Genomic DNA, 27,109 nt, shown 5'->3' with positions numbered 1-27,109 from the left:
GGGGGTTCTGGGGTACTGCTAGATTAGTAGTTGCTAGGGTGTCACTAGGCCAGTGTCATTGCTAGTTTGTTCTGGGGTCATTGCTACACGGTTGCTGGGATGTTCTATTTGGCTGCTAGGTCAGTAGTTGCTAAGATGGGGGATTTTCAAGAGGTTACTAGAAATTGCTGGGGGTTTCTGGGGTGCTACTAGGCCAGTGGTTGCTAAGATGTTCTAAGTTGTTGCAAGATTTTTCTGGGGTGTTGCTAGGTTAGTGGTTGCTAGGGTACAACTAGGAAATAGTAATTGCTAGTTTGTTCTGGGGATATTGCTACATGGTTGCAAGGACGTTCTGTGTGGCTGCTAGGTTAGTAGTTGCTAACATATTCTAGATGGTTGCTAGGGTGTTGTAAGTCTAGTATTTTTTTAGGATCTTGATATTCTACATGGTTGCAAGAATGTACTGTGTGGTTGCTGGGTCAGTAGTTGTTAAGATACTCTAGATTATTGCAAGGGTGTTGCTGGGTCATTGTCAAGTGTTTTTTGGGGGATTTTCAAGTGGTTACTAGAGTGTTCTAAGGCATTACTATTGGTTGATGGGGGATTCTGGGATAGTGCTAGATCATTAGTTGCTAGGGTGTCACTAGGTAAGTGTCACTGCTAGTTTAGGGTGTCACTAGGCCATGCCTAGTTTGTTCTTGGGTCAATGCTAAGTGATTGCTAGGAAATTCTATGTGGTTGCCAGGCAATTCATACAAGAATTTCATAAAGAATTTCAGCCTGTATGCACAGTATATGCAGACAAATCATTTGACTTCAGAAGATGTAAAATGCAATGCACTTCTGTTGTGATGTCTTTAACAATGCATTTAGCCTATCTTCTCAATTCATTTCACAGAAAAGAGCAGTCAGTAAATTTATCAAGATATCAATGTAAATAATAACTTTCTACAAGAAAAAAAAATTGACAGTCTTATTTTTGCAGTGGAAAGTCATAGAGGACCTGTCAACCCCACACTCCCAGAGAAAAACAATCTCATCTCAGCCCGGTCTCGTCCTGTGCCTTTGTGATACATCTCAAGGCATTCACTCCCAGGAGTCTGTTATATCAAACTCCAAATCTGATGCTATTTCAATGCCGTACTCAAGGGAAGTATTGCTGTGCTAATGAAATAAAGTCAACCATTTGTAACAAGATATAGATTAATTCCATTTCCCTTTCACAGGCAGCCTCGATGGGCGCCACGCTGAGCGATAGATTTATACAGCGAATGTGTATGGATCAAGCCCGTCGACATAGCACTATGCAATCATTTATATAGACAGTAATGGTGACGCTCTCCTCTGCACTCTTGGTCTATGCTCTATGACAAACATTACTGGGAAACAACAACATCTTTCAGACGTTTCGACATGTGAACTTTGCCGCGATCAGCCAAGGCTTACGGTTCAATTACATTTGACATTATACTTTATTAGCTTCACTCTTATGGTAGACTTTATAAAAACCCACACAACCTTCACACTCAAACCACCCCATTAAAGATATATATTACCGGTCCCAATCAAAAGTTTTTGTGACACGTTTTAATGCAAGACTGGATTTTAATCTATTCCAATGGTGCAAAGTTGATATTTTTCAGCATTATTGCAGTATTTATTGTCACATAATCCATCACAAATATGTAATATCTCCTCCTAATATGCTAATTTGCTGCTTAAAATTTTTATAATTATGATGTTAAAAATATGTTATGGAAGCCATACTAGACTATCCTTCAATAAATTGATCAAAAGTGACATTATTTATCATTTAGAAATTGTAATAAAAAAAGAATTTAAAAATGTTTTTAACTTTTATTTTTTCCCCAGTCAATGGATAGTGTCCAGTTCATTAAACATCCTAAATCATTGTTTCCAAATTCATTTAAGCCGAAAAATAACATAATAATAATAATAATTATTATAATAATTATAATGATAAAAATAATAATAACAACATTAAAAAAAAAAAATAATAATAATAATAATAATAATTATTATTATTATTATAATTATAATGATAACAATAATAATAACAACAACATAATAATAATAATAATAATAATAATAATAATAGTAACAACATAATAGTAATAATAATAATAATAATAATAATAATAATAACATAATAATAATAATAATAATAATAATAATAATAATAATAATAATAATAATAATAATAATAGTAACAACATAATAGTAATTATAATAACAATAATAATAATAATAATAATAATAATACTGCTACTACTACTACCACTACATTAAAGTATATTAAAAATTAAGCAAGTATTCATTTTCAAATTTAATGTTTTGCATGATTATATAAATAAATATATGATTATAATAATAAAATATAAATAATAATACATATTGTTTAGAATTACAATAACAAATTATTATTACTACTACAACTACTACTACTACTACCACTACTGATAATAATAATAATAATAATAATAATAATAATAATAATAATAATAATAATGGTTATAGTAATGATTATGATAAATATGATGATGATGAAGATGATGATTATTATTGTTGTTATTATTGCTATTATTTCAATATTAATAATAGAAAACAAAAAAATATGATTACGTTGATGATTATAATAAATTACTACTACTACTACTACTAATAATAATAATAATAATAATAATAATAATAATAATAATAACAATAATGATAATGATGATGATAATGGTTATTATTATTATTATTATTATTATTATTATTATTATTATTATTATTATTATTATTATTATTATTATTATTAATAATAATAACAATAAAAACTAGGGGGAAATTATTGTTGTTATTATTAGTAGTAGTAGTCGTAGTAGTATGATGCTGATGATTATGAGTATTATTTTGATGATAATGATGATGATAATGATGATGATTGCTATTATAATTAGTAGTAGTAGTAGTATTACGATGATGACTTTATTATTATTATTATTATTATTATTATTATTATTATATTAATCAACATTTTTATTATTATTGCTGTTGTTTTTGTTGTAACAATAACAGCAACAAAGACAACAATAATAATAATAATAATATATTTATATTAACAATAACCATGATTTTTATCATTATTGTTGGTGATGTAATGAATAATAATAATAATATCAATAATAATAATTATTAGTAGTAGTAGTATTCATTCATTCATTTTCATTTCGGCTTAGTCCTTTATTAATCCGGGGTCGCCACAGCGGAATGAACCGCCAACTTATCCAGCACAGGTTTTACGCAGCAGATACCCTTTCAGCTGCAACCCATCTCTGGGAAATATCCATACACACTCATTCACACGCATACACTACAGACAATTTAGCCTACCCAATTCACCTGTACCACATGTCTTTGGACTGTGGGGGAAACCGGAACGCCAGTATGGAATGGAAGCCCAAGCGAACGCAGGGAGAACATGCAAACTCCACACAGAAACATCAACTGACAAAGCCGAGGCTTGAAACAGCAATCTTCTTACTGCGTCACCATTATTATTATTATTATTATTATTATTATTATTATTATTGCTATTATTATTATTAAATGAATACAAATAATAACTAACAATAATAGTGCATAATGATTTCTGAAAGATCAAGAAAAAATCATTATCAGTACATGAATAAATAAATATCATTTTAAAAGTAGTCTACTATAAAATAGCTATTTTACATGGTAATATTTCATAACTTCCACAGCATTTTTCAACACATAAACACAAACTTAGCATTAGAGACTTCTCTCATGAACACACTTCATTTTTTATCTTCTTTAAAAATCTTTGTTATTCCAGACTTCTGACAGGTAGTATACATCAGTGACTATGATTATGTGGCTACTTCTGCTTTTTTCCAGCTGTGATACAGTACGTGTTAAAATGATTTGTCGTCCTGGAGAGCTGATGCCCCCAGACATGAATCCGAATAATGCTTGGGTGTGTTTCTATTCTCAGCGCTATCCAACAGACCTGTCAAAGCTTATCTTGATGGAGCGTCCCGTCTCTGCCTCGATGACCCACTCACAGCTCAAGGAGTCTTTGTAGTAGCCGGGCCACCCTGGGGACAGAATGACTCCCACCGGAGCGGTGAAATGGCCTCCACAGGGGGCTGCCAGAAACAGTTACGTACATGTGAGAGGAATGTTTATTACAAATCTTGCATTCACCAAAGCAACCTGTTAGAAACATTGATTGCTGTTTTTTTTAATAAACAATATCTCCATATTCTTCACTTTGCATAATTTTTTTTTAATGAGAAGCAAAACGACATAACATATTACAGTTGAAGTCAGAATTATTAGCCCTCCTGAGTAAACAGCCCCCCGGTATACCCCCACTCCTCCTATTTCTGTTTAACGGGAATGAATTTTAGAAATAAACACATTTCTAAACATAATAGTTTTAGTAACTCATTTCTAGTAACTGATTTATTTTATCTTTGCTACGAGGACAGTACATAATATTTTTCTAGATATTTTTCAAGCTACTACACTACCTGACAAATCTTGTCATCAATCCCAGTTGTAAGAGCAACAAATACTAACTTGACTAGTTAATCATTTGGAAAACTGGCAGAAGTTAGATTATTCCAAACTAGTTGAACTGCATCCCAATCATCACAAATACTGCAGAAGACCTAATGGAACCCACATAGACCCAAGATTCTCAAAGAAATCAGTCAAGTTTTGGTAAAGGAAAACTCATGGTTTGGGGTAACATTCAGTGTGGGGGCGTGCGAGAGATCTGCAGAGTGGATGGTAACATCAACAGCCTGAGGTATCAAGACATTTGTGCTGCCCAATACATTACAAACCACAGAAGAGGGCAAATTCTTCAGCAGGATAGCGCTCCTTCTCATACTTCAGCCTCCACATCAAAGTTCCTGAAAGCAAAGAAGGTCAAGGTGCTCCAGGATTGGCCAGTCCAGTCACCAGAGATGAACATTATTGAGCATGTCTGGGGTAAGATGGAGGAGGCATTGAAGATGAATCCAAAGAATCTCGCGCCACGAGTTATTTGCGCCATGAGATTGCCTCGGTTTGCTCATTTGCATCGATTCTGTAGGTATATTCCATTTTCTTTGTTCTCTATTTCCACCTGGGGATGTTCATCCCGAGGCCTCTAGAGATTGTGCAGCACCATTGATGAGATCCAAGGCCTGTGAAGAGATGATACCAACTACAGAGCACTTCTAGAGATATCTATAATCCTGGACCAGGCCGTATCTTGAGCAGATGCTGTGGTGGTCATGGAGTGGAGAGCATGAGACTGATTCCTGAAAGACCCCAGTGACAGACGAGTCTCCACAATGATCTCATGGGCCAGCTTAAACACCTGACGGTGACCTACTCACACCTGCAGCTTCTCCACGATGGACTTCCAGCGTTCTTCAGCCTCCACCACCTAGACTGCAGCTCTGCACAAGACATTTGGCCAGAGGAGAAATGGTCGTGCCCAACTGAGCCTGGTTTCTCTCAAGGTATTTTTCCTTCACTTTCGTCAACTGGTAAAGTTTGTTCCTCACCACAGTCGCCACTGGCTTGCTTGGTTTGGGACTTGTGGAGCTGCGCACTGATGGATTTGCTCTTCAGTGTTTGTACTTTCAGCAGTGAAAATTAACCCACACTGAACTGAACTAAACTGAATTTCATCTCTGAAAACTGGACTGACACAGTTTCAATTGACTAGAACTTCTATGTTAAGCTGCTTTGACACAATCTACATTGTAAAAGCGCTATACAAATAAAGATGAATTGAATTACTCATGTACACAGTTAATTCTACATTAGTGCCACACATCTGTAACTATTGTTCTGTCCTTTTTCAGTTCGCTGTGCATTTGTATGTGACAGAGATGATTTTATTTTAAAATCGAAGGTGTGAAAAATACCTGTGTACCTGTATACATGTGAACAGGGTCTAAAATGAAACTTGTGGGTCTAGGTAAATAATGCTTTGAATTTAACTCTCTAACATACAGTACCACTTTAAATGTCGCTCAAATATCTGTTGAAAAAACATAAACATGTTTTTACCCCTTACCTTGATTTGTTTTACTTTTAATAAGGGATGCACGATATATCAGTGACCATATCGTTATCGACCGATAAATGCTATTTTTAAAGTTATCGTTATCGGTTCGAAGTCAAAATTAGGCCGATATCTTCAAGCCGATAAATTACGGGATTGTACAGCACTGCTTGCCTCGCGCATGCGTTGACAGAACTTGTTCAGATTTGTCCAGTGCACTATAGCAGAGCATTCCTCACATTGTTTATTCCTTCAAAGATCATCTTTTCTTAATGTGGTATTGCTGTGCGTAAATAACTCAGTAAGTAACAATATTCCTTATCATTGTAGATATGCTTGATAGACTGTCATTGTGTATTTTGGTTTAAATCGCCTCAGGAAAAATATTACATGTGTAAACATAATAGCAGCGATGCACACGTGCTAAACAACTTGTTGGGTTGTTTGTAATCTAATTTGATTATTTGTTTATTATCAACGCGTTGACTACCATGTGTTGTTGGTGTAAATTGTATTCAGTTTGATCGGCATATTCATATTGATTATAACGAGCGTAAATGAGGGCTATCACCGCACACACACACATATCTGATCTGACAGCCTTCACAGCAGCAGGGGGAGAGGTGTGTCAGTCACTGAATCCAGCATAGGGGTTTTTAACTCACTGCCACATTCTGTCTTTATATTATGTTCTGTGTTTGTCATGAAGTCATCTGTGCTCAATGCTCCAGTGTTGTATAAACATCTGACTACAAGGACAAATCTGACTCCGCTTCGTGCACACACGTGACGTGTTAAACAGCAGCTGCAGTTTAATTTTCAATCTCACATTGGTTTATCATAAACCTTTCATCGATCATTTTTCCCGCAATCGACAGCAAGAACGAACATAGAAGCATTGTCTGATTGACAAGCAGCACCTACATGTGTTCAAAAGAATCTAAAACGCCAAATGGGACGAATTTATGCAGTGTTTTCTAATACTATACTACTGTATTTAGCTATTCGCTTGAACGGTGGCTCTGAACTGTCAAAACACCTCTCAAAACGCTCACATTACATATTTGTACACATGTACATTACTGTAACACGTTATATTCAAGAACATTTGAGCTGGTTTCAGCCCTTGCCTCTTTCATTTTCATTTTATTTAAAACATATTTATTTAACTTTGTTAATTAAATCCCATTTTGTTATTTAACAATTACTTTTATGCAACAGTAAAGTTACATGTTACTTGTCTATGCGAAAGAATAGGAAGTAATTTATTTTTGGCATGCTAATTTACCTGAATCATTAATATAGGTCTTCATAACCACCTCGCTTTTTTGCTTTGAGCAGGCTATTCAGTTCATAAGATCAGTTGAAAATTTTATAAAGCTTTTAAAATAAAATCAGTCGTTCACTGCATAAAACTATAACATTTTGAACTATTTATATATATCGGCTTAAATATATCGGTTATCGGCCTCCAAATCTAAAGAATTATCAGCAGGGCCAGACAGAATCTGCAGACATTTTTTGCTATTTCTGCGCAGAATTTTGTTGAAAATCTGCGGATTTATGACTTTGAGAGTATCATAACTTAAAACTTAATATATGAAATAAAAAGTAATACATTTTTAACTTGTATTTCATGTTTACAATGCAAATCCAATTAGATCCATTTTATTTAGTAAACAAAGCAAGTCTTCAATATAATATATGTACTGAAAGACCAAAAAAAATTACTTTACAAACTATATTGTAAATAAATCATATAAATATTTTTATTTTAGTCAATAATATTACTGAAATTATTTTTAAAAATGAATAAATATAAATTTACAGATATTTACATAAGTAAATAAATAATCAATGATGGGCTAAAAATCTGCGGAATTCTGCACGCGCATATTCCATGTGGGCCTGGTTATCGATATCGGCCCAAAAACCCATATCGGTGCATCCCTACTTCTAATACATCAACTCTGATTAAAACTGCAACTAATGCACTTTCAGCAAGTTCAATGGATGTGATTTAGATAATTTCACAATCTTTCTGTTATACATGAAAAGGCTACTTAAAAGGCCAGTGCTTTCTGATCTCAGCTTTGATAACTTTGAATCTTACCTTCACACTTGGGGATCAAACCACTCCACATCACCTTTCCCGCCTCCAGTTCACACACAATAGTATCGGAGCCTTGCGTCTTGATGAAACCCTCCTCGCACACGACTGATATGGAGCTTCCCAGCTGGAAGTTATTACCGAAACGCTTGGCATTCATAGGCACTCCGGGGTCCGGGCACTCATTGTGTCCAAACGCTGAACAAATAACATCAAAGCAGAGAAGCTTGTTACTTGCAACGTGACTTACTTAATGAAATGGAAGGGAAACGAGCAAATGCATAATGTAATATCAAACTGGAGGAAACAGGGGGATTGTGGGTAAACACTAGAGTCTGGTGTGTTGCAGAGGCATTTGAGGATTATTTTGGCTCGGTTAGTGGTATGACGTTCAGCGAACAGGATTAAGTTGTTTGATGCTGCTGGATAAATGGCTTATGAATTAAATCGAGCAAAATATGTCCTTCCATATGTCCTACTTGAATCAGATTGAAGACGACGCTTCGCATGCCAAAAACGTTGTTAGCAAAAACGAAGCATTTCTTGTGAGAGGATCAGTTTTGCCAAGCAGGAAACTCTCTTAACTTACACAAAAGCCTTTTCTCTCACTTTCGTAAAAGCGTGTAAGCTCTTATCAAAGTTCAGGAAACTTATAATGAAGATGTGTTTACATACTGTAAATAAAGCTGTTTATACTTCAAACTAAAGCAATAATAAAGCATTAAATATCATTAAAAAGCTCAGATAAAAAAAAAATACTATTAGATTAGCAGATTGCGTTAAAATTAGGGGAAATACTTATTTCATTTATTCATTTTCTTTTCGGGTTAGTCTTTTTATTAATCATGGGTCGCCACAGTGGAATGAACCGCCAACTTATCCAGCATTTATTATTATGCAGCGGATGCCCTTCCAGGTGCAACCCAGAACTGGGAAACACCCATACACTCTCATTCACACACATACACTACGGCCAATTTAGCTTACTCGATTCCCCTATAGCACATGTGTTTGGACTGAGGGGGAAACCAGAGCACCTGAAGGAACTCACACCAACAAGGGGAGAACATGTAAACTCCACACAGAAACGCTAACTGAACCAGTCGGGGCTCAAACCAGCGACCTTCTTGCTGTGAGGTGACAGCGCTATCCACTGCGCCACCATGTCGCCACAAGATTAAAACAAATTAAATAATAAATAAATATTTTAAAATATGAAGGCCAAGTATAAATATGAAAATAATATCAATGACAACTACTATCATCTCAGACTGGTTTCTTGAACATGACAATGAGTTCACTGTACTCAAATGGCCTCCACAGTCACCAGATCTCAATCCAATAGAGCACCTTTAGGATGTGGTGGGACAGGTGATTCGCATCATGGATGTGCAGCCGACAAATCTGAAGCAACTGCGTGATGCTATCATGTCAATATGGAAAAAAAGCTCTGAGGAACATTTCCAGTTCCTTGCTGAATCTATGCCATGAGGGATTAAGGCAGTTCTGATGACAAAAGGGGGTCTATAAGGTGTACCTAATAAAGTGGCCAGTGAGTGTATATTGCACACAATGAATGTTTCCTGAAGTTACGAAAATTTTATTTCCTGTGCCTGATTCCTTTAAACTGGCTTGAAACACGTACACAGTCACAGGCTTTAAAACAGATGGAAATAATATATTTTTTTGGTAACTTTATATTTAAACTTTGCAACTACTCCACAGTCATGTGTTTTCAAACTCCTACTCAACTATAATCCTGATTTGACATTGCAGATCCTTTGATGTGACTATTGTGGATGTGCACATTGCAATAATGATGCTGAAATTCTATATTGTGCAGCCCTAATTTTATTCCAGCCAAACAAAAACAAACAGGACTTCCTCCAGATAAATAATAATTATAATAGGAAAAACTGAAGAAAAAAATCCATGCTCTGTTTGCTAGATTTCTTGGGAATATTTGAAAGAATACAAATTTCAATGGAAAGATGGTAAAATAAAAAATAAATAAATAATACACATTAGCATACTATTCCATACACAGCCTTAATCTCTACAACAATTTTAGTATAAAAGAGAAACACTCACTGCTGTATGTGATGTTGAAACCTCGGCCAGACATGGAGTGATCAGCTTGAAACTCCAGCTGGAGAATGTTGGAGTTGCTGGTGAGGTGAGATGGCACTTCCGCACCGGAGAAGCGTCCCAGAACCACAGCGTCCGCCAAATCCCCGTCCCTCACCGTCAGGAAGTCATACGGAGGCTCCAGGTCGAAGTCATTGAAAGCCAGATGGATGCGGCTGCCCGCTTCAGCGATGATCAGCCAGACACAGTTCAGGTTGTTCCCATAACCCTCTGGATAGTCCGGAGACAGAACGGTTCCCATCGCGGCCGTGAAGTTGGACATACAGGGAACTAACAGAGGGAGAGCAATGTAAATTTTAAAAGCATGTAATATAAAAAAAATGACCGCTCCGGTATGTTAGCTTCAAACCTTTACGCAACATTCATTATAAAGCCATAGAAAGAGACATATATGAAGTATATAATTTAATATAACTGTTTTTGTCTAGAGTGGGTTACTATTGGGTTCTATTCCTTATCATATTACTATTCCTAATTGAAATTAATCGCATCAAAATAAAAGCTTTACATAAGATTTACATTATCTTGCCCCAACAAATGCCCTAAGAACAAGCAGGAACTGAAGACCAAGTATTAAAAAGTGAAAATTTGATTTATGATTATCATTCTGTTCAATTCCTTTTGTTCCCTTAACAAGTGGGAAGCACATATGCAAACTGTTGTAATTCCTACAGTGTTCACCTGATTTGGATGTATTACAGTCTGTACATATGTACACATAAATATATACATATACATATATATACATATATATATATGTATATATACATATATATATATATATATATACATATATATATACATATATATATACATATATATATATATATACATACACACACACACACACACACACACACACACACCCACACACACATATATATATGTATAACCTGCTTTAGACTTGTCGTGGCATCTACATATTGAAGTGCTTCTTTTATTTATTGGTCACTTTGCATAAAAGTGTCTGCTGTATAAATAATGAATGTACAATTTTAAAACAAAATGTAAATAAAAGTTCTGTAATAACCTCCAACAACACTTGAGGGTTTTTCCCAATGGGTACTTCAATGAATGCCCCTATTAAATGTTCCTAATTTGCAAAATATCGTTTATTTTTGTACATATAAATGTATAGTCTCTTCTAGGTTATGTGTTTAAGTAATTATAGTACATTTATAGTTATAGTTACAATACCGTTCTGGTATGTTAGTTTTGTATAGGTCTAAAACTACGCCCAGTGTTGTGCTCATATGTATGATCAAGATTATTTATGCAGCACTAGGGTCCTGCGAGGCAACATTTTGTTTCACTATATGTCAGCACATATTTAAAACGGCAACAAAATGTAAACATTTTTATGTTTCTCTTATTTTTTTTAATATTTCATGTAATATGTTTTCTCCATAATATTAATTTGGGTATGCTAATTACTGGACTGTGATCTTAAGCGTTTTTTTTTTTGTAGGATTAGTTCTAGTTTTTGCTTTGGTACAGACTAATCTATATAATATATATATATATATATATATATATATATATATATATATATATATATATATATATATATATATATATATATATATATATATATATATATATATATATATAATATCGAAAGATTAAAAATGAAACACCCGAAATTACATGAAACTCTGGAGGAAACGCTGGATAGCCTGGTTATGCGATATTAATTGTTTTATACTGAAACTTTCCTTCTAAAAGTCCTTCCTTGGTCTACATATTTCTTAGCACATTGAACACGTCAGCGACAACAGGAAATAAAAAAAAAACTGCAACTGCGTTAATTGCGCTAATTATTTTAAACGCGTTAAATATTTCAAATTAATCACATGGGTTAACGCACTAATATATTTATATATATATATATACATACATACATACATGTTCTATTAGCATAAAAGAAATACACATGTGAGTGGTGTACTCATTTATCCTAAGAACTACATATATAGCTTTACAAAACAGAAATGAATTGTAAATATAAATATATTCAAATGGGAAACAGAAAGCTATATCAAATTTCAAAAGAAAAAATAAGTTAGACTTGTCATGGCATTTACATATTAAAGTGCTTCTTTCATTTGTTGCTTTGACTAAAAAAAAGTGTCTGCTAAAGAAATAGCGAGAAAATGTAAATGTAAATAAATTCAAAAGCATTTCAATGACTGTCCTATAAAGGGTTAAGCAATAACTAAACTCAGACGTTTGACAGCAGCTTTGTTGATGTAAATGAAACTGCACATGTTTTCTTGAGGGTATATTGTAGTGTATTGTAATGTAAATAATTGTACTTGTGACTGTGTATTTTAAAACTCTTGAAAAGCTGCTGCATTACAGAACAGTGATGCTGTTTACTTGTCGAGCTCTCAGAGAATTGCCATTTCATCATCTGCCAGAGCGCAGCTGTCCTTTCTGTTAGCCACATTTAACGGCGCGGTAGTTGTTTTTGTTTACACACACGTCGGCATAAACCACAGTTTTAATTAGTCCGACCTCTTGACATCATTTCATTTAGACATGTGTCTCACAGACTCAAAGAGATGCAAAGGGTCGTCAGCGCTCATCTTCATAATGAGCTATAGTGAGGATGGAGAACTGCACTCTTAAATGATTTCTTTGCGCTCGAGGCCTAATGCACCTGAAGAGAGCTAAACGTTAGCATTTTCCCATTCATCTCAGAAGCAACTGGCAGGAAAATTACATCATGGCAACACAATTTGGTGACATGCCCATGTTATGATCACTTAAATGCACTTCACGTAGTAATTATGACTTCCGAGCTCTTAAGAACTTTCCTAAAAGGGCCTTTCAAGCCTTGTCAGATGATTATATTTACAGTATAATGACAAAAACAACAAAAATAAATAATGCTTGGAACTCTAGAGTGCCTTATAATATACAGTTAAAGTTAGTTAAAAATTATGTTTAATAGATTAAGAAAATTTTTCACAGTATTTCCAATAATATTTTTTCTTCTGGAGAAAGTCTTATTTGTTTTATTTCGACTAGTTTTAATTTGAAAAAATGATAATTTTAAGTACAATATTATTAGCCCCCTTGACAATATTTCTTACTGATTGTCTACAGAACAAACCACTGTTATGCAACGGTTAGCGCGATTACCCTAACTTGCCTAATTAACCTAGTTAAGCCTTTAAATTGCTCTTTTAGCTGAATACTAGTGTCTATTAAACTGTCTTTAAAAAAATTAAACTATAAAATTAAACAAAAAAAATTATTAAAATTAAATAAAAATAAAATAAATAAAAAATAATAAATCAATAAATTAACAAACAAGCATTCATATATAACAGCATTTATCATATTAAGAAATCAGCATAGTAGAATGATTTCCGAACATTTGTTAATATATGCAATTGTAAAACAAAGTTTTGATATTATTTACTGCAGCTTTATTAAACAAATCCAGCCTTAATGTGAACAAGACACATATTTTTAACTCTTCTCAGTGAAGCACCTGTCCTTTATGAATTGCTTTTAGCTGAATACTATATCTTGAAAAATATCTAGTAAAATATTATTCACTGTCATCATGGCAAAGATAAAATAAATCAGGGATTGGAAATGAGTTATTAGAACTATTATGTTTAGAAATGTGTTGAAAAAAATCTTCTCGCCGTTAAACAGAAATTGGGGGGAAATATATACAGGGGAGCTAAAAATTCAGGAGGGCTAATAACTCTGACTTCAACTACCCTGGAACTAAATGATTATTTAATTTATATCATGGTATTTATATATATTATTGGCACATTTTGTAAAAAAAAAAAAAAAAAAACTGTAATTACAATTTTAATGCACATACACTTTGTGGTAAAATAGTATGGTAAGCACTTTTACAGAATTATAGAAAATATTTTTGTTGCATCAAAAATGTGTTTATGATCACCATGCGACAAGCTAATCCTGAAAAATAATTAGTGCTTAAAATGTAGCATTTAAAACTCATAATTTAATAAAAAAAAATGAGGCAAATAACTGCAAAAGGTCTACTTCTTGAGAAAAAAGAACCAACCCTTTATATAGGCTGGCTACGGGCCTGACAATGAAAAAAATTATTAAAAAAACATTTCCTGACAAGATTAAATAATTATATTTCCCCCTTGGTCTGTATTTTATTTCCATTTCATTTTAATGCTTTTATTTTTAGCTTTCCATCACAACCCTGCTAAAACGACACATCACAAGTGCCCCTGACACGTTTGCTTTCTCCATCATCTTCAACTCCTCGTCTTCTCCACCCAAGCACTTTTCCGTAACTTTAGAAGAGTGCTTCTTTAAAGCTTGACACTGTAGATCACCATCACCTCATGAGCGGTTTGACATTTTTTGCTCAAACCCCTCATATCTTGCATTGCACGGAAAGATTAGAGCACATTTAGCCTTCGAGGAACATGCATAATGAAACAGACGTCGGCACAGCACTCACATATACAGATAGGGATGTTAGCAGACCACTGATTGTTATTCTGGCAGGAAATCATTCGTTCGCCGATGAGCTCGAATCCGAACTGGCATTCAAAGCGCAGCACGTCTCCGTTAGAGAAACCTCCGCCCTCTCGCAGGCCGTACAGAGGGATCCCGGGATCTCCGCAACTTTCCTTGTCAATTTCTGAGAGACGAGAGAACGGAGAAAAAACATCAGCAAAGCCTTTTTTTGAGCCGGCAGGGTGATTTATGTGGGCACTCAGAGAAGCTCAGGCTGAGAACAGACTCACCTTTATAGTTGATCTTAAAGCCAATAGAGCCCACACTTTCATCAGACTGCAAATGCAGCCACATTTGATGGGTCATACTGACGATGAGGTCGGGGACGAAACTGCCTGTTAAGCTGTCAATGCAGAGGGAAACAGAGAGAATAACAGTCAGCGAGCACTCGCCTGCACAAAAACACTACACTCTCACAAATAAAGGTACAAAAAGATGTCAATATCTTTTCAGAAGGTATGCTTTTGTTGCAGGGTCCACATTTGTACCTCAATACAGTATGTACAGTACAGTCAAAAATTATTAATTTCCTATAATAAGTAAATAAACCTGTTTGATTTTTTTACAATTCATTGAATTAAAGGTGCTGTATGTCAGTTTTTGACTCTTCTAAAGCATAAAAACCCCATAATATGTTTGCAGATATTTAAGGAAGATGCTAAATAAACATTCTTTTATCTTAAAAACAATGCTGAAGTCAGATATTCTGCTTTGCAATATGTGTTACGTGCCGGAACATCTGTCTTTGTTTTCATCATTTTAACCCGCACAATTCCAGTTTAGCCAATTATATTTCAGCACCCGGGGTTGCCTTGGTGTGATTCACTCAGTCATGAAGGGTCTCAAAGCATGTGTTCATTAACAGTGGACAGTAGAAGACTCCAAAATGAGACACAGATTCAGAGTTTCACATGAGGTGGTTAATACTTAGCAAATAATATAAATATTACGAACATAAACATTAGGTGAGCAGGTTATATTGTAACACAGTGTACCAACAACACACTACATTACGAGATACAGAGTAAGCAATTGGGCTGTTTGCACCAGACGAAACACGACAAATTTAAATACAGCCATTCAGAAGCACAGAATAGTGCACTCACTGCACTCCAATGAAATGGAAAGTTTATAATCTAATACATAATAAACATATTGAACCAAAAATTCACACTTAGTTCATGATTTATACATAGCTTGTTTGCCATGTTGTCCCGGGAGAGAGCCCTGAGCTCAAGGGATCCTCGGGCCCAGGGCTCTCTCCCTTTCGCAGTGTGAGGGGAGATTGAGCTCAGGTCAGTCTCAAAACTCCCCCGCTGCTGAGACTAAGGTGAACTTTCTGAGAGAACCCGGGGGAACCTGGGCCACCATGCCGCCCATTCTTGAAAAAAAGGTGGAAGGGGAGGAGGGGGATATATAAATATATAGTGACTTGGGATCCTTTAATTGGAGGAATGTGATTAGGTAATGTGGGCCAGCTGGATCAATCATGTGCATGTGCTCCTCTTGAAAATTAGTTTAATATTAAACTTCACTTAAATTCAGCCTGCATAAATTGTTTGCAACCACTTACCAAAAATCAGTAAATCCAATGAATCGTTTTTTCATTGTACAGTACATCCTTACCATGTGTTTTGGACACAATTGCAACTCTATAATACTATTATATAAGTATATAAATAAAGCATTATGATTATAAAAGTGCCCAACCAATTTGACCAGCATAAACCCAAAGAAAGGCATTAATTGAGCTTTACAGTATGTATTAGTGTTCTGGCAGGGAGAGTCTTTTGTCCTTGAGGAATGCTCTGTGAGTACTCAATGGATCTGAGTTGGCGCCGCGCCAGGCAAATGCACCAGAAAGCAGCACAGACCGTCACCAAAAGTCTGTCTGCCCAAGATACCCGGAGACATACGGCTGACTGCGAGACGAGCTGGTGAGGGGAAGCTGCACGGAAAAAGCTTGTTTGTGTGGGGGGAAAAATATAGCCAGAGGATTTGAGCCTGTGCAGTTTTTATGGTTTCGTGGCTTGAAACGGATAACCGCTGCAGAGCTGAACAAAACGGCAGATAGAAACACCCGCTGGAGTCTATTAAAGTGGGATATTTTAAAGGGAGGATCATGGATTTTACTACTTCAAAAAATAAAGCATCTGAATGTAGTATGTAAAAGTGACATGTTACGACATGTCCAGCTTTAGCACTTCATTTCCTCTGTCAGTTTGAGTTAAAATGATTTAATTCACAAATAGCATGTGTGAATTGTTTTGGGTTTTGTTTTATACTGTATCTGAAAGCTTCATCTCATATAAAAGACTTGTTGGTAGAAGAAATTGAAGGGGAAACACTTATACAACTATACAAAAACAATTTTCACTTGTTTTATTGGTTGAATTATCCAATTTTTATCCAACATCTTATTGGTAGATAATGATTAGGATTATTTTGTCTTATTATCAGCATAAATTCTTACTATAAATATAAATATATTAAACTCTGTGAGTTTCACAAACAATTTTGCCACAGGAAAAGAAAAACAAAATGCTGAATTCAAGATTTATACTGTATACACTACCTGACAAAAGTCTTGTCGCCTATCCAAGTTTTAGGAACAACAAATAATAACTTGACTTCTAGTTGATCATTTGGTTTCAGAAGTGGCTAATATGGAATGCAAAGGCCTTTAGATTACGCTTATTCTATAAAATATGATCATGCCTTGATTTAATTAGGACAGTAAGGTCTTACTTTGCTTCGACAAGTGTTGTCTAATCTTGATAAAGATTCATTTTCAATGCCTCCTCCTCCATCTTACCCCAGACATGCTCAATAGTGTTCATGTTTGGTGATTGGGCTGGCCAATCCTGGAGCACCTTGACCTTCTTTGCTTTCAGGAACTTTGATGTGGAGGCTAAAGTATGAGAAGGAGCGCTATCCTGCTGAAGAATTTACCCTCTCCTGTGGTTTGTAATGTAATGGGCAGCACAAATGTCTTGATACCTCAGGCTGTTGATGTTGCCATCCACTCTGCAGATCTTTCACACACCCCATACTGAATGTAACCCCAAACAATGATTTTTTCTTCACCAAACTTGGGTCCATGCTGGTTCCAATAGGTCTTCTGCTGTATTTGTGATGACTGGGATGCAGTTCAACAGGTGATTTATTGGAAAAATTTACCTTCTGCCACTTTTCCAAATGATCAACTAGAATTGTTTTATTTATTTTTTTAATGATACTAATTGATATAATGATGTTTTGCCATGCAATACATCACAGCTTCAATAGAGAAACTGGATATTTTTGGCATGCAAAATCAATGTCACAACATGTCATCTAGCCCTTAGGTTTAGCTTTTTTAGACATAAATAAATAATATGTAATAATAAATAATAAATAAGATGATAAATAATAGTAAATAATAAATAAGATGATTTTATTTCAAAAATTGCATGTGTGAATTGCTTTGGATTGAATTTGTTATATATTGTATCTTAACTTTTGTGCACAATAAATGGTCATAAAACAAGAACACGACTTGTTGATAGAAAAAAAATGACTTGTTTTCTGATTGAAGTATCCAAACATTGCTAAAGGAATCAAATATACATGAGAAACAATTTCATAAGATAAGACCTTGAATTAGGATTATTTGTTTATTCTTCATTGGAGAAAGGTTCTTAAAATAATTATAAATAGAATTAAGTTTGACAAACAAATTGAATATAGGAAAAAGAAACGTATGCTAAATTCAAGATTTATTTCTTAGATCTTATTAATTACCTATCCATATTTTCTTTCTAAAGTGAATGCATCTTGGTTTAAAGATGCGTAAATATTTTAACTTAAAACAAGATATAATGATGCAATACATTGCAACTGGATATTCCTTGGTTTTTTGGTTTTTTTTGGGGGGTTTTTTTGTTTTTTTTTTTCCAAAATAAAAATGTTAATTTGTAAAATCAATGTCACAACATTTTTTTAGTCTCAAAATGATTTTATTTCACAACATATCGTGTGAATGGCCTCATAATAGTTCAGTAACACATGGTAAATGTTCATCTAAAATTAAAATATGGCTTGAACCTCCAAAAAGTGATAGAGAAAAATAAATAAATGTGAGAAAACTGACAGTATGGCTTAAAACTGTAGTTGGCTGATGCAAAGCTGATACAAAAAATATTTTCTGATTAAAATATAAAAACATCTTTAAATGTCATGAACATACTTGAGAAATCCATGTGCAAGATATTAAGACCTTGACAATAATTTAAAAAATAATAACTAATTAGTTTTTACACTCCAATAACAAATAGTTCTTATATCAGGCAAAAAAAATTGATTAACTGGGACAATTAGTACATTTGGAAGGAAAATAAACTAAATTTAAGGTCTATTTTTTTATATACATTAATGCATATGTAGGTAAATACGTTTCTTTTTTAAAAATATTTATTTTTGGTGGTTTTTCACCCTTATTGGATAGGAAAGTACAGAGAACTGACAGGAAAGCATGGGGAGCAGAGTGAGGGGAGGGATAGGCATAGGGCCGCGAGGCGGAATCGAACTCGGGTCACCGTGAGCACCGGTACACTCCACTAGCAAATAGTTCTTATATCAGGCAAAAAATGTGATTAGCTGAGGTTTACAGACTATTAGTACATTTTAAAGGAAAATAAACTAAATTCAAGGTCTATTTTTTTATATACATTAATGCATAAATAAATACGTTTCTTTTTTTTTATTTATTTTTTTTCTGAGTTTTCACCTTTTTTGGATGGGAGTAGAGTATATATAAAGACCCACTTGCGCCATACAGTACACATGTATGTATTATGTACTGACATACGGCTTACACTGTCATTTTCACATGAAGCAACTCCTGCTTTAGCGCTCACTAATAGGACACTTACTTGTTTCAGCATAGGGACATACATTCATACATGCACAGAGCCAGTTCACAGAGTAGTTAAAAGAAGGGGGAAAAGCAAAATACAAATTTTAAGTTTTAATTTCAAAATGCGTATTGAATCATGGAGGTTGTACCAAATGACTCAAAATTATATAGAGTATTGCAGTATCTCTAATATAATAAATAATAATGATGCGCTTTTCTTAAAATCAAATCCAGATGTCATACTGCAAAATAAAACAATAATAAACAATAAATAAGCAAAATGTTACAAACTGCATAAAAACTGCAATGACAATCACAAATGAAAGCCTATCACTAAGCCGATTAAATTAAATACATTTTAATTAAACTAAATTTAACTTTGATAAAAAAGATGTGTCTTAAGAAGTTTCTTAAAACAATCCAAAGAAACGGCATTCCTGATAATTGTGGGTAATGCATTCCATAATTTAGGCGCACAGTAAGAAAAATCCCTGCCTGCCATGGTTATTAGTCTATATCGTGACTGATACACAGTGAGTCCACATGCAAACCAAGACAGCGAATAGGAGTGGAAATGTAATCGGGAGCTAACCCATGTACTGCTTTGTAGGTTATAATCAGAGTATAATATATAGCATATATAGTCCAACATAACTTTTGATCTTACACTTGTATGATTGTTTTGGAGTCTCCAACTTCTCCGCCGTCTCCGACAGTCAACGTATCGTATCCGAGCTCCAAGTCGAACTCTTCGAAATTGATTTGAATAACCTGTGATGGAAAAAAAAGACAAAATTAGCAGATTTTATTTTCAACAAGAACACCACTCGAATCGATGAAGCACTTTAACCAATGGGATTTCTCCATATGCTGTGATTCTCAGAGCCCGAGTTTGAGTCTTAATTAAGTTTCTCAGTACTAGACGCTTCAGATATAAACGGCACACAGTATTCTCAATAAATATGATATTCATGAGCTCACCGGGGCCAGCACTCGACTGCAGCATATGTTTCCCTGTATATTTCAGGCCATTTTGTTTTGCGAACCCTCTTGTGGCCCCGATTGAAGCACGTTGCCATAACCGGAAAAATTCAGCAGGGGCAACGCATCAATTATCCAACAAATCATTTGCACAGGCCAACCGATGTTGAGGGTAAAACAAATTTCCAAGAGTGCTTTCAATCAGCGGCTCAAACGCAAAAGTAAACATTGGAGTGTGGTGTTATTTCCGACGCTCACTTGTACATTAAGAACGTGCTGTTTGCATAATCACCCCCCACAGAGCGCTTGCATGGAGCCACCGCTGCGCACTTTTTGTTAGACACCATGAAAACTGGCCTTCTGGCACATTTGATGCACACTGAGGAATAAAAAAGGCACATGCTGTATATATGGCTGATTCTGAGAACGTCTGCCACTTCGTGTCTCAGGGGTGCATGGTTTTATCAACGCTAACAGATTATTACTTGTTGAGTCTTGGAAACTTTTCATTGCATCTTTTATTGGACAACCGTGGTTTGTTCTGTAGCAAATAAAATAAAATATAATAAAAAATAAAATAATAAAAATTAAAACAAAATGAATAAAAAGCAAAAAAAATTATAATAAAATAATAAAAAAATAACATTAAACAAAATTTAGTTTTAAAACAAAAAAAATTATTAAAATTAAATAAAAGTTAAATTAAATAAATAAAATTTAAATAAATTTAAATAAATAAAACAAAATAAGTTAAAATTAAAATACTAAAGCAATACAAAAATAAAATAAAACAAATTAATAAAAATTAATAAAATAAAATAAATGAAATAAAATTGTAAAAAATTATCAAATTAAATAAAATACAAAAAATTACATTAAATTAAATAGAAATAAATAAAATAAAACAAATAATACAAAAATAAAATACAAAATATAAAAGATTAAATTAACTTAATAAAAATAAAAATAAAATAAATAAAAATAGAATAAATGAAATCTTTAGGGGCTAATAATACTGACCTTAAAAATTGGCCAAATAAAAAGAAAAAGACTTTTTATTAAAACATAAATATATAAATTCCCTTGCTCTGTTAAACATTACTTGTAAAATGATTATCATATTTTATTTTAATAATAAGCTAATAATTTTGCCTTCAATTGTGCGCTCACAACTAAAGCCAAACTCTTAAAGCTAAAAATGTACAGATTTGCATTTAAATATACATGTAAAATGTGATTATAATTAATCACATAAATAAATGTGATTTATCCATGTTATGCAAATCTGAATTTTCATCATCAATATTCGATCATCATCGACACTTCAGCAAGAAAATGATCATAAACACAGTCAAGGAAACTCTTAAATGCTTTCAGAGAATGAAAATCTGTAGAAAAAGCTGTAGAATGGCCCAGCCAATCACCTGACATGAATCCAATAGAAAATACAGGATATAGCTCAGATTTGATAGAAGAAACCCAATGAACTAACAAGATTTTTACACTCAGTTGAAGTCTGTAAAAAACGTACACCTGAGTAATGCATGTGACTTCATTCTGCATATGAGAGGCGTGTTTAAGCTGCCATCACCTAAAAGGTTTTTATATAAAGTATTAAACACATTTCAGAAGTTAAGCGCTTTCTCCTTGCGTCATTCCATTCATAAGTCTTTTTTTTCAGATTTCTTTTTTAGGTTTGTATTATTTGGGTTTTTTAACAAAATCTGGTTCAATTCCATGTCAACAGCTCTTTTAGAAATATTATTCACAGGAAAAAACATGACATGTTGAATACTTCCCCACTGTATATGCCAGCAGCAGCTTACTGGAGGTCTATATGCACAAAACCACAACTCGCACGGCACTTACACTGACATTATTAACAGATTACTAAAGAACTCGATTAGGCCGGAGTACGAAAGTCCTGCTTTGTCTCCTTTAAGTTCATATATTAACTTCATTTATTGTGTTAACACAATAATAATGCCAATGAGCTGCCCATGGGTCTCTAATAATGGGTCTGCGAAAAACGCAATAAAATTTGAACTTTGCAATTCCGCCGGGCGAAGATAAATGAGGTAATAATGTTATGTGTGTTAGGGCTCATTTGCATGTCTCACCAGAGGAACGCTCAGATTTAGCAGCAATTGAGGACAGGAATCAGCTAGTTGTTAATGACCTGGCAAGGAAATGGGTAAAAAAGTACACCTGAAATGTGCCATCTGTGGCTGGAGGAACTGTTGACTCACATTGCCTGCTGTAAATGGCACAACTATAATATATTCAGTATAATATGTAAAAATCTTTCCAGAGGAGGAGCCGGGGGGCAGATGGTGTTTTCATTGATGAGACTGAGCACAAGGGCACAAAATAGGAGTCAGGAGAACAGTTTAAGTCCTACTATGAGATATTTATAGTTTCTCTAGTGAAATTTGCACTACAGCACGTTTCGGTATACTCAGCAATTCAGTACACCACAGAAAAAACATCTTAAATGCAGAGAACTGTTATCATTTATTCAGTTTCCTTCGGCTTAGTCCAGGGATGTCCAAACTCGGTCCTGGAGGGCCGGTGTCCTGCATATTTTAGCTCCAACCCTAATCAAACACACCTGAAGCAGCTAATCCAGCTCTTACTAGATGTACTAGAAAGTTCCAGGCAGGTGTGTTGAAGCAAGTTGGAGCTAAACTCAGCAGGACACCGGCCCTCCAGGACCGAGTTTGGACACCCCTGGCTTAGTCCATTATTCGCTACAGCAAAATGAACCGCCAACTTATCCAGCATATGTTTTACACCGCGGATGTCCTTCCAGCTGCAACTGGAAAACACCCAAACACACTCATACACTACAGCCAATTTAGTTTATTTAACTCACCTATAGTGCATGATTTGGACTGTGGGGGAAACAGGAGCACCCAGGGGAAACCCAAACCAACACGGGGAAGACATGCAAACTCCACACAGAAATGCCAAATGATCCAGCCAAGACCGGCGACCTTCTTGCTGTGAGGCGACAGAGCTAACCACTGAGCCACCGTGTCGCCAACTGTTAACATGTTTAGGCTTTTTTTAGGTTTTAATAATACAAATGAATTTATTGAATTGATTTGCAATTAATGCTCAGCAACCAATATTAGGCTCAATCCCAATTCTACCCCTTGGCCCTTCCCCTCATTTTGCGCATTCTGGTGAAGGGGTAGGGGTGTCCCAATTCTCTTTAGCTGGAAGGCGTAGGGCTAAGGGGAAGGGGTAGATACCCCTTCGAATGAAGATTTTTCAGGACCATACTCGAAACCAAGGGGTAAGAAAATTTCCCAGAATACACCAGCTACAACGGCAGTATTGCAGAACCCGGAAGTAAGGAGATCCACAAATTAGTATTTTTTTGTCATTATTATGAATTTTTACAACAAACAAGCACATGTTTTAATATATATTTATAACTCCCTTCGTGTTTTATCATCATGCTTCAAAAAAAAAAAAAAACGCTAAAATAAAATTGCTAAATTTCGCAATCTATAACCATAATCATAACTCCTGTATAGCAGTCCCACAACATTCTGACACTCGATGACACTCGAATACCCTGTCAGTAATGTCTAGTGGCTGGGAATGAGCTTTTTACAGTGTCTGCTATAACATTAATGTTGTTTTTGTTTGTTTACATAGATGAATTTGGTTACTGTGTAAATGCATAGTCCAGTTATGATCATATTTCCACATTATATTATTATGATAACATAATATATGGCTTCAGTGATTTCCTGAAGACAAAAACCAAAAATAACGCAACTGGAATAACAACAGCAGTCGCCATCGTCTGATCTCATATGAATCATGATTGCAATGACATCTGATGACGTGTGCAGGTGCTGTAAAATTTAAAGGTAAATTTTAAAGCCCTTCCCCTTCACCCTCGGTTGTAAGGGCCATGGGGAAGGGAAAGGGCAAGGGTTAGGGGTACAAAAATAGAGTTGGGATTGGGTCTTAACGTTCTAGCAAATCAGCTGCGACTCAACGATGCAGAACCAAACAAAAGCATCTGTCATATAATAGATCAAATAATAAATATAATAAACATAAATGTAATAAATCTCTACACTGGAAATGAATTTTAAAAATAATGAAGCAAATTTACTACAGCTATTGTTAGTACTTGGAAAAAGGACAATTTAGTTTATCCATTTCACCTATAGCCCATGTGTTTGGACTGTGGGGGAAACTAGAGCATCCGGAGGAAACCCACATCAACATGGGGAGAACATGCAAACTCCACACAGAAATGCCAACTGACCCAGCTGGGACTCGAACCAGTGACCTTACTGCTGTGAGGCGACAGTTAACAAGTAAACAAACATATGAACATATAAACAAATCCAAAGGTTTTCTAATACACTTTGTAGGCTAAAAGAGTTAGCTGGATCCATATTTTACCCAAATGTTTGAATTTAATTAGAAATGGATATAAAATGTTGACATTTTATAATTTTGAAATATAATTCAAAAGTTTTTATATGTTTGATTTCTGTTTAATTTTATTTTTAAATAAAGTCTCTGGTTTGATTTAAGAATTTAGCAAAAGAATAATAACAACAACAACAACAACAACAACAACAATAGTAATAATAGCAATAACACCAACAACAATATTAATAACAATAATAATAACAATAACAACAACAACAACAACAATAATACTAATAATAATAATAATAATAAGGTTATGTATTCATATAGCACATTTATCATGTATGACCATACACCCAAAGCACTTCACAATTATTGGGGAGGGGGGGTGTGCAGCATCCACTTGGATGATGCGATAACAGCCACAGGACAACAGCATCAGTGCGCTCACCACACACCAGCTATAGGTGGAGTGGAGAGACAGTGATGCAGTCAATTTGGTGGATTGTGGTGATTGGGAGGCCATGGTGGGTAAGGCAATGGAGGGCATTTGGCCAAGACACTGGGGGGTACTTCCCTACTCTTTAGGGATTTTTAATGTCCACAGAGAGTCAGGACCTCGGTTTAACGTGTCATCTGAAAGAAGGTGCTCACCGAGCAGTATAGAGTCCCCTTCAGTATACTTGGGCATTAGGACTCACACAAACCACAGGGTGAGCGCCCCCTGCTGGCCTCACTCACACCACTTTCAACAGCAACCTAGTTTTTCCATGTGGTCTCCCATCCTGGTACTGACCAGGCCCAGCCCTGCTTGGCTTCAGTGAACAAAACAAAACAAAAAAATAAATAAATAACAGATAAAATAAAATAAAATAAAATATAAATAAAATAAAATATAAAATAAAATAAAATAAAATAAAATAAAATAAAATAAAATAAAATAAATAAAATAAAATAAAGTAAATCACCTTAATGCACTAAAAATATATCCATGTTTTTAAATTCCCCAAAGAGGCATGTGCTATTGTTTAAATGATGCTGGAACACTGTTTTATTAAATGTCATTTTAAGATAAGATGCTGACATGTTCATAAAAGCTTCGGCTTGAGTCTGATCTGAAGCGATATGTGTGAGCAGGTTATTGTTGTACCTTATTGGGGTTACTGGCGGTGATGATCCAAACACACTGAGAGTTGCTTTCATACTGGATGGGGAAATTAGGAGACGTGAACGTTCCTGAAGGACCCAAGAGATTCATCCCGCATGTTTTGACTGCAAATACAGAGCATTATAAATCATTACTTCTGTCATAGTCTTTCACAGATAAAAATCATGTTTGAAATGATGAGAGGTCAAAGTAAATTGTGTGAAGCATATTTGTGTGGACTAATCTTTTAAACTGAGCTGTAATCGGCGGCGGGAATCAATGGTATTGAGCTGTGGGATTACGGTTCATCAGTGGATCTGAAGTCTGGTTTAATCTCCTCTGGTTTATTGAAGACGGTGGTCTAACCTTTACAGACGGGTCTGTGGTCGCTCCAGGCTGCAAACACCTCCGCCACTCTCTGACACGTGATGCTCTTGGATCCCTGAAGCACATGATCTCCGTCACAGGTGAACTGAACCGTCGCTCCGATGCTGGGGAGAATAAACACGTGAGATGGAGAATGGATCAGTGGTCTGACAGATTGATCAGCGCTGGGCCGCGGCTTCATGTCACAGCAAATGTCAGCAAGGAATTTAATCAGGGGCTCATTGATAGTCATGTGACTAGGAACAGGAATACTCTATAGTGAGGAAATGTCCTATAACTGCTTGCTACCATTGATAATGATAACTTTAATTTGCTCATTTTTACAGCTTTTGTACACAGGAATACATTAATAATTACATTTTAAATTAAAACTATTATATGCAAAAATAAAATATTTAGCTAAAATTATATTTTATAATTAAT

General features: G+C 34.8%; 1 protein-coding gene across 1 annotated transcript in view; it reads right to left on the bottom strand.

The window, feature by feature from the left end:
* csmd3a (CUB and Sushi multiple domains 3a) overlaps positions 1-27,109 on the bottom strand; it is a 685,206-nt gene that overhangs the window by 460,992 nt on the left and 197,105 nt on the right. The window contains exons 9-16 of the mRNA XM_056474744.1: positions 26,666-26,790; positions 26,303-26,424; positions 20,432-20,535; positions 15,098-15,210; positions 14,809-14,991; positions 10,278-10,604; positions 8,190-8,384; positions 4,016-4,154 (exon numbers count right to left, since the gene is read on the bottom strand). Coding sequence (XP_056330719.1) covers positions 4,016-4,154; positions 8,190-8,384; positions 10,278-10,604; positions 14,809-14,991; positions 15,098-15,210; positions 20,432-20,535; positions 26,303-26,424; positions 26,666-26,790 — 1,308 coding nt within the window. The remainder of the gene's footprint in view (positions 1-4,015; positions 4,155-8,189; positions 8,385-10,277; positions 10,605-14,808; positions 14,992-15,097; positions 15,211-20,431; positions 20,536-26,302; positions 26,425-26,665; positions 26,791-27,109) is intronic.

This window comes from Danio aesculapii, chromosome 16, assembly GCF_903798145.1.
Source record: "Danio aesculapii chromosome 16, fDanAes4.1, whole genome shotgun sequence".
Taxonomy (NCBI): Eukaryota; Metazoa; Chordata; class Actinopteri; order Cypriniformes; family Danionidae; genus Danio; species Danio aesculapii.
This window is presented reverse-complemented; position numbering and strand designations above follow the sequence as displayed.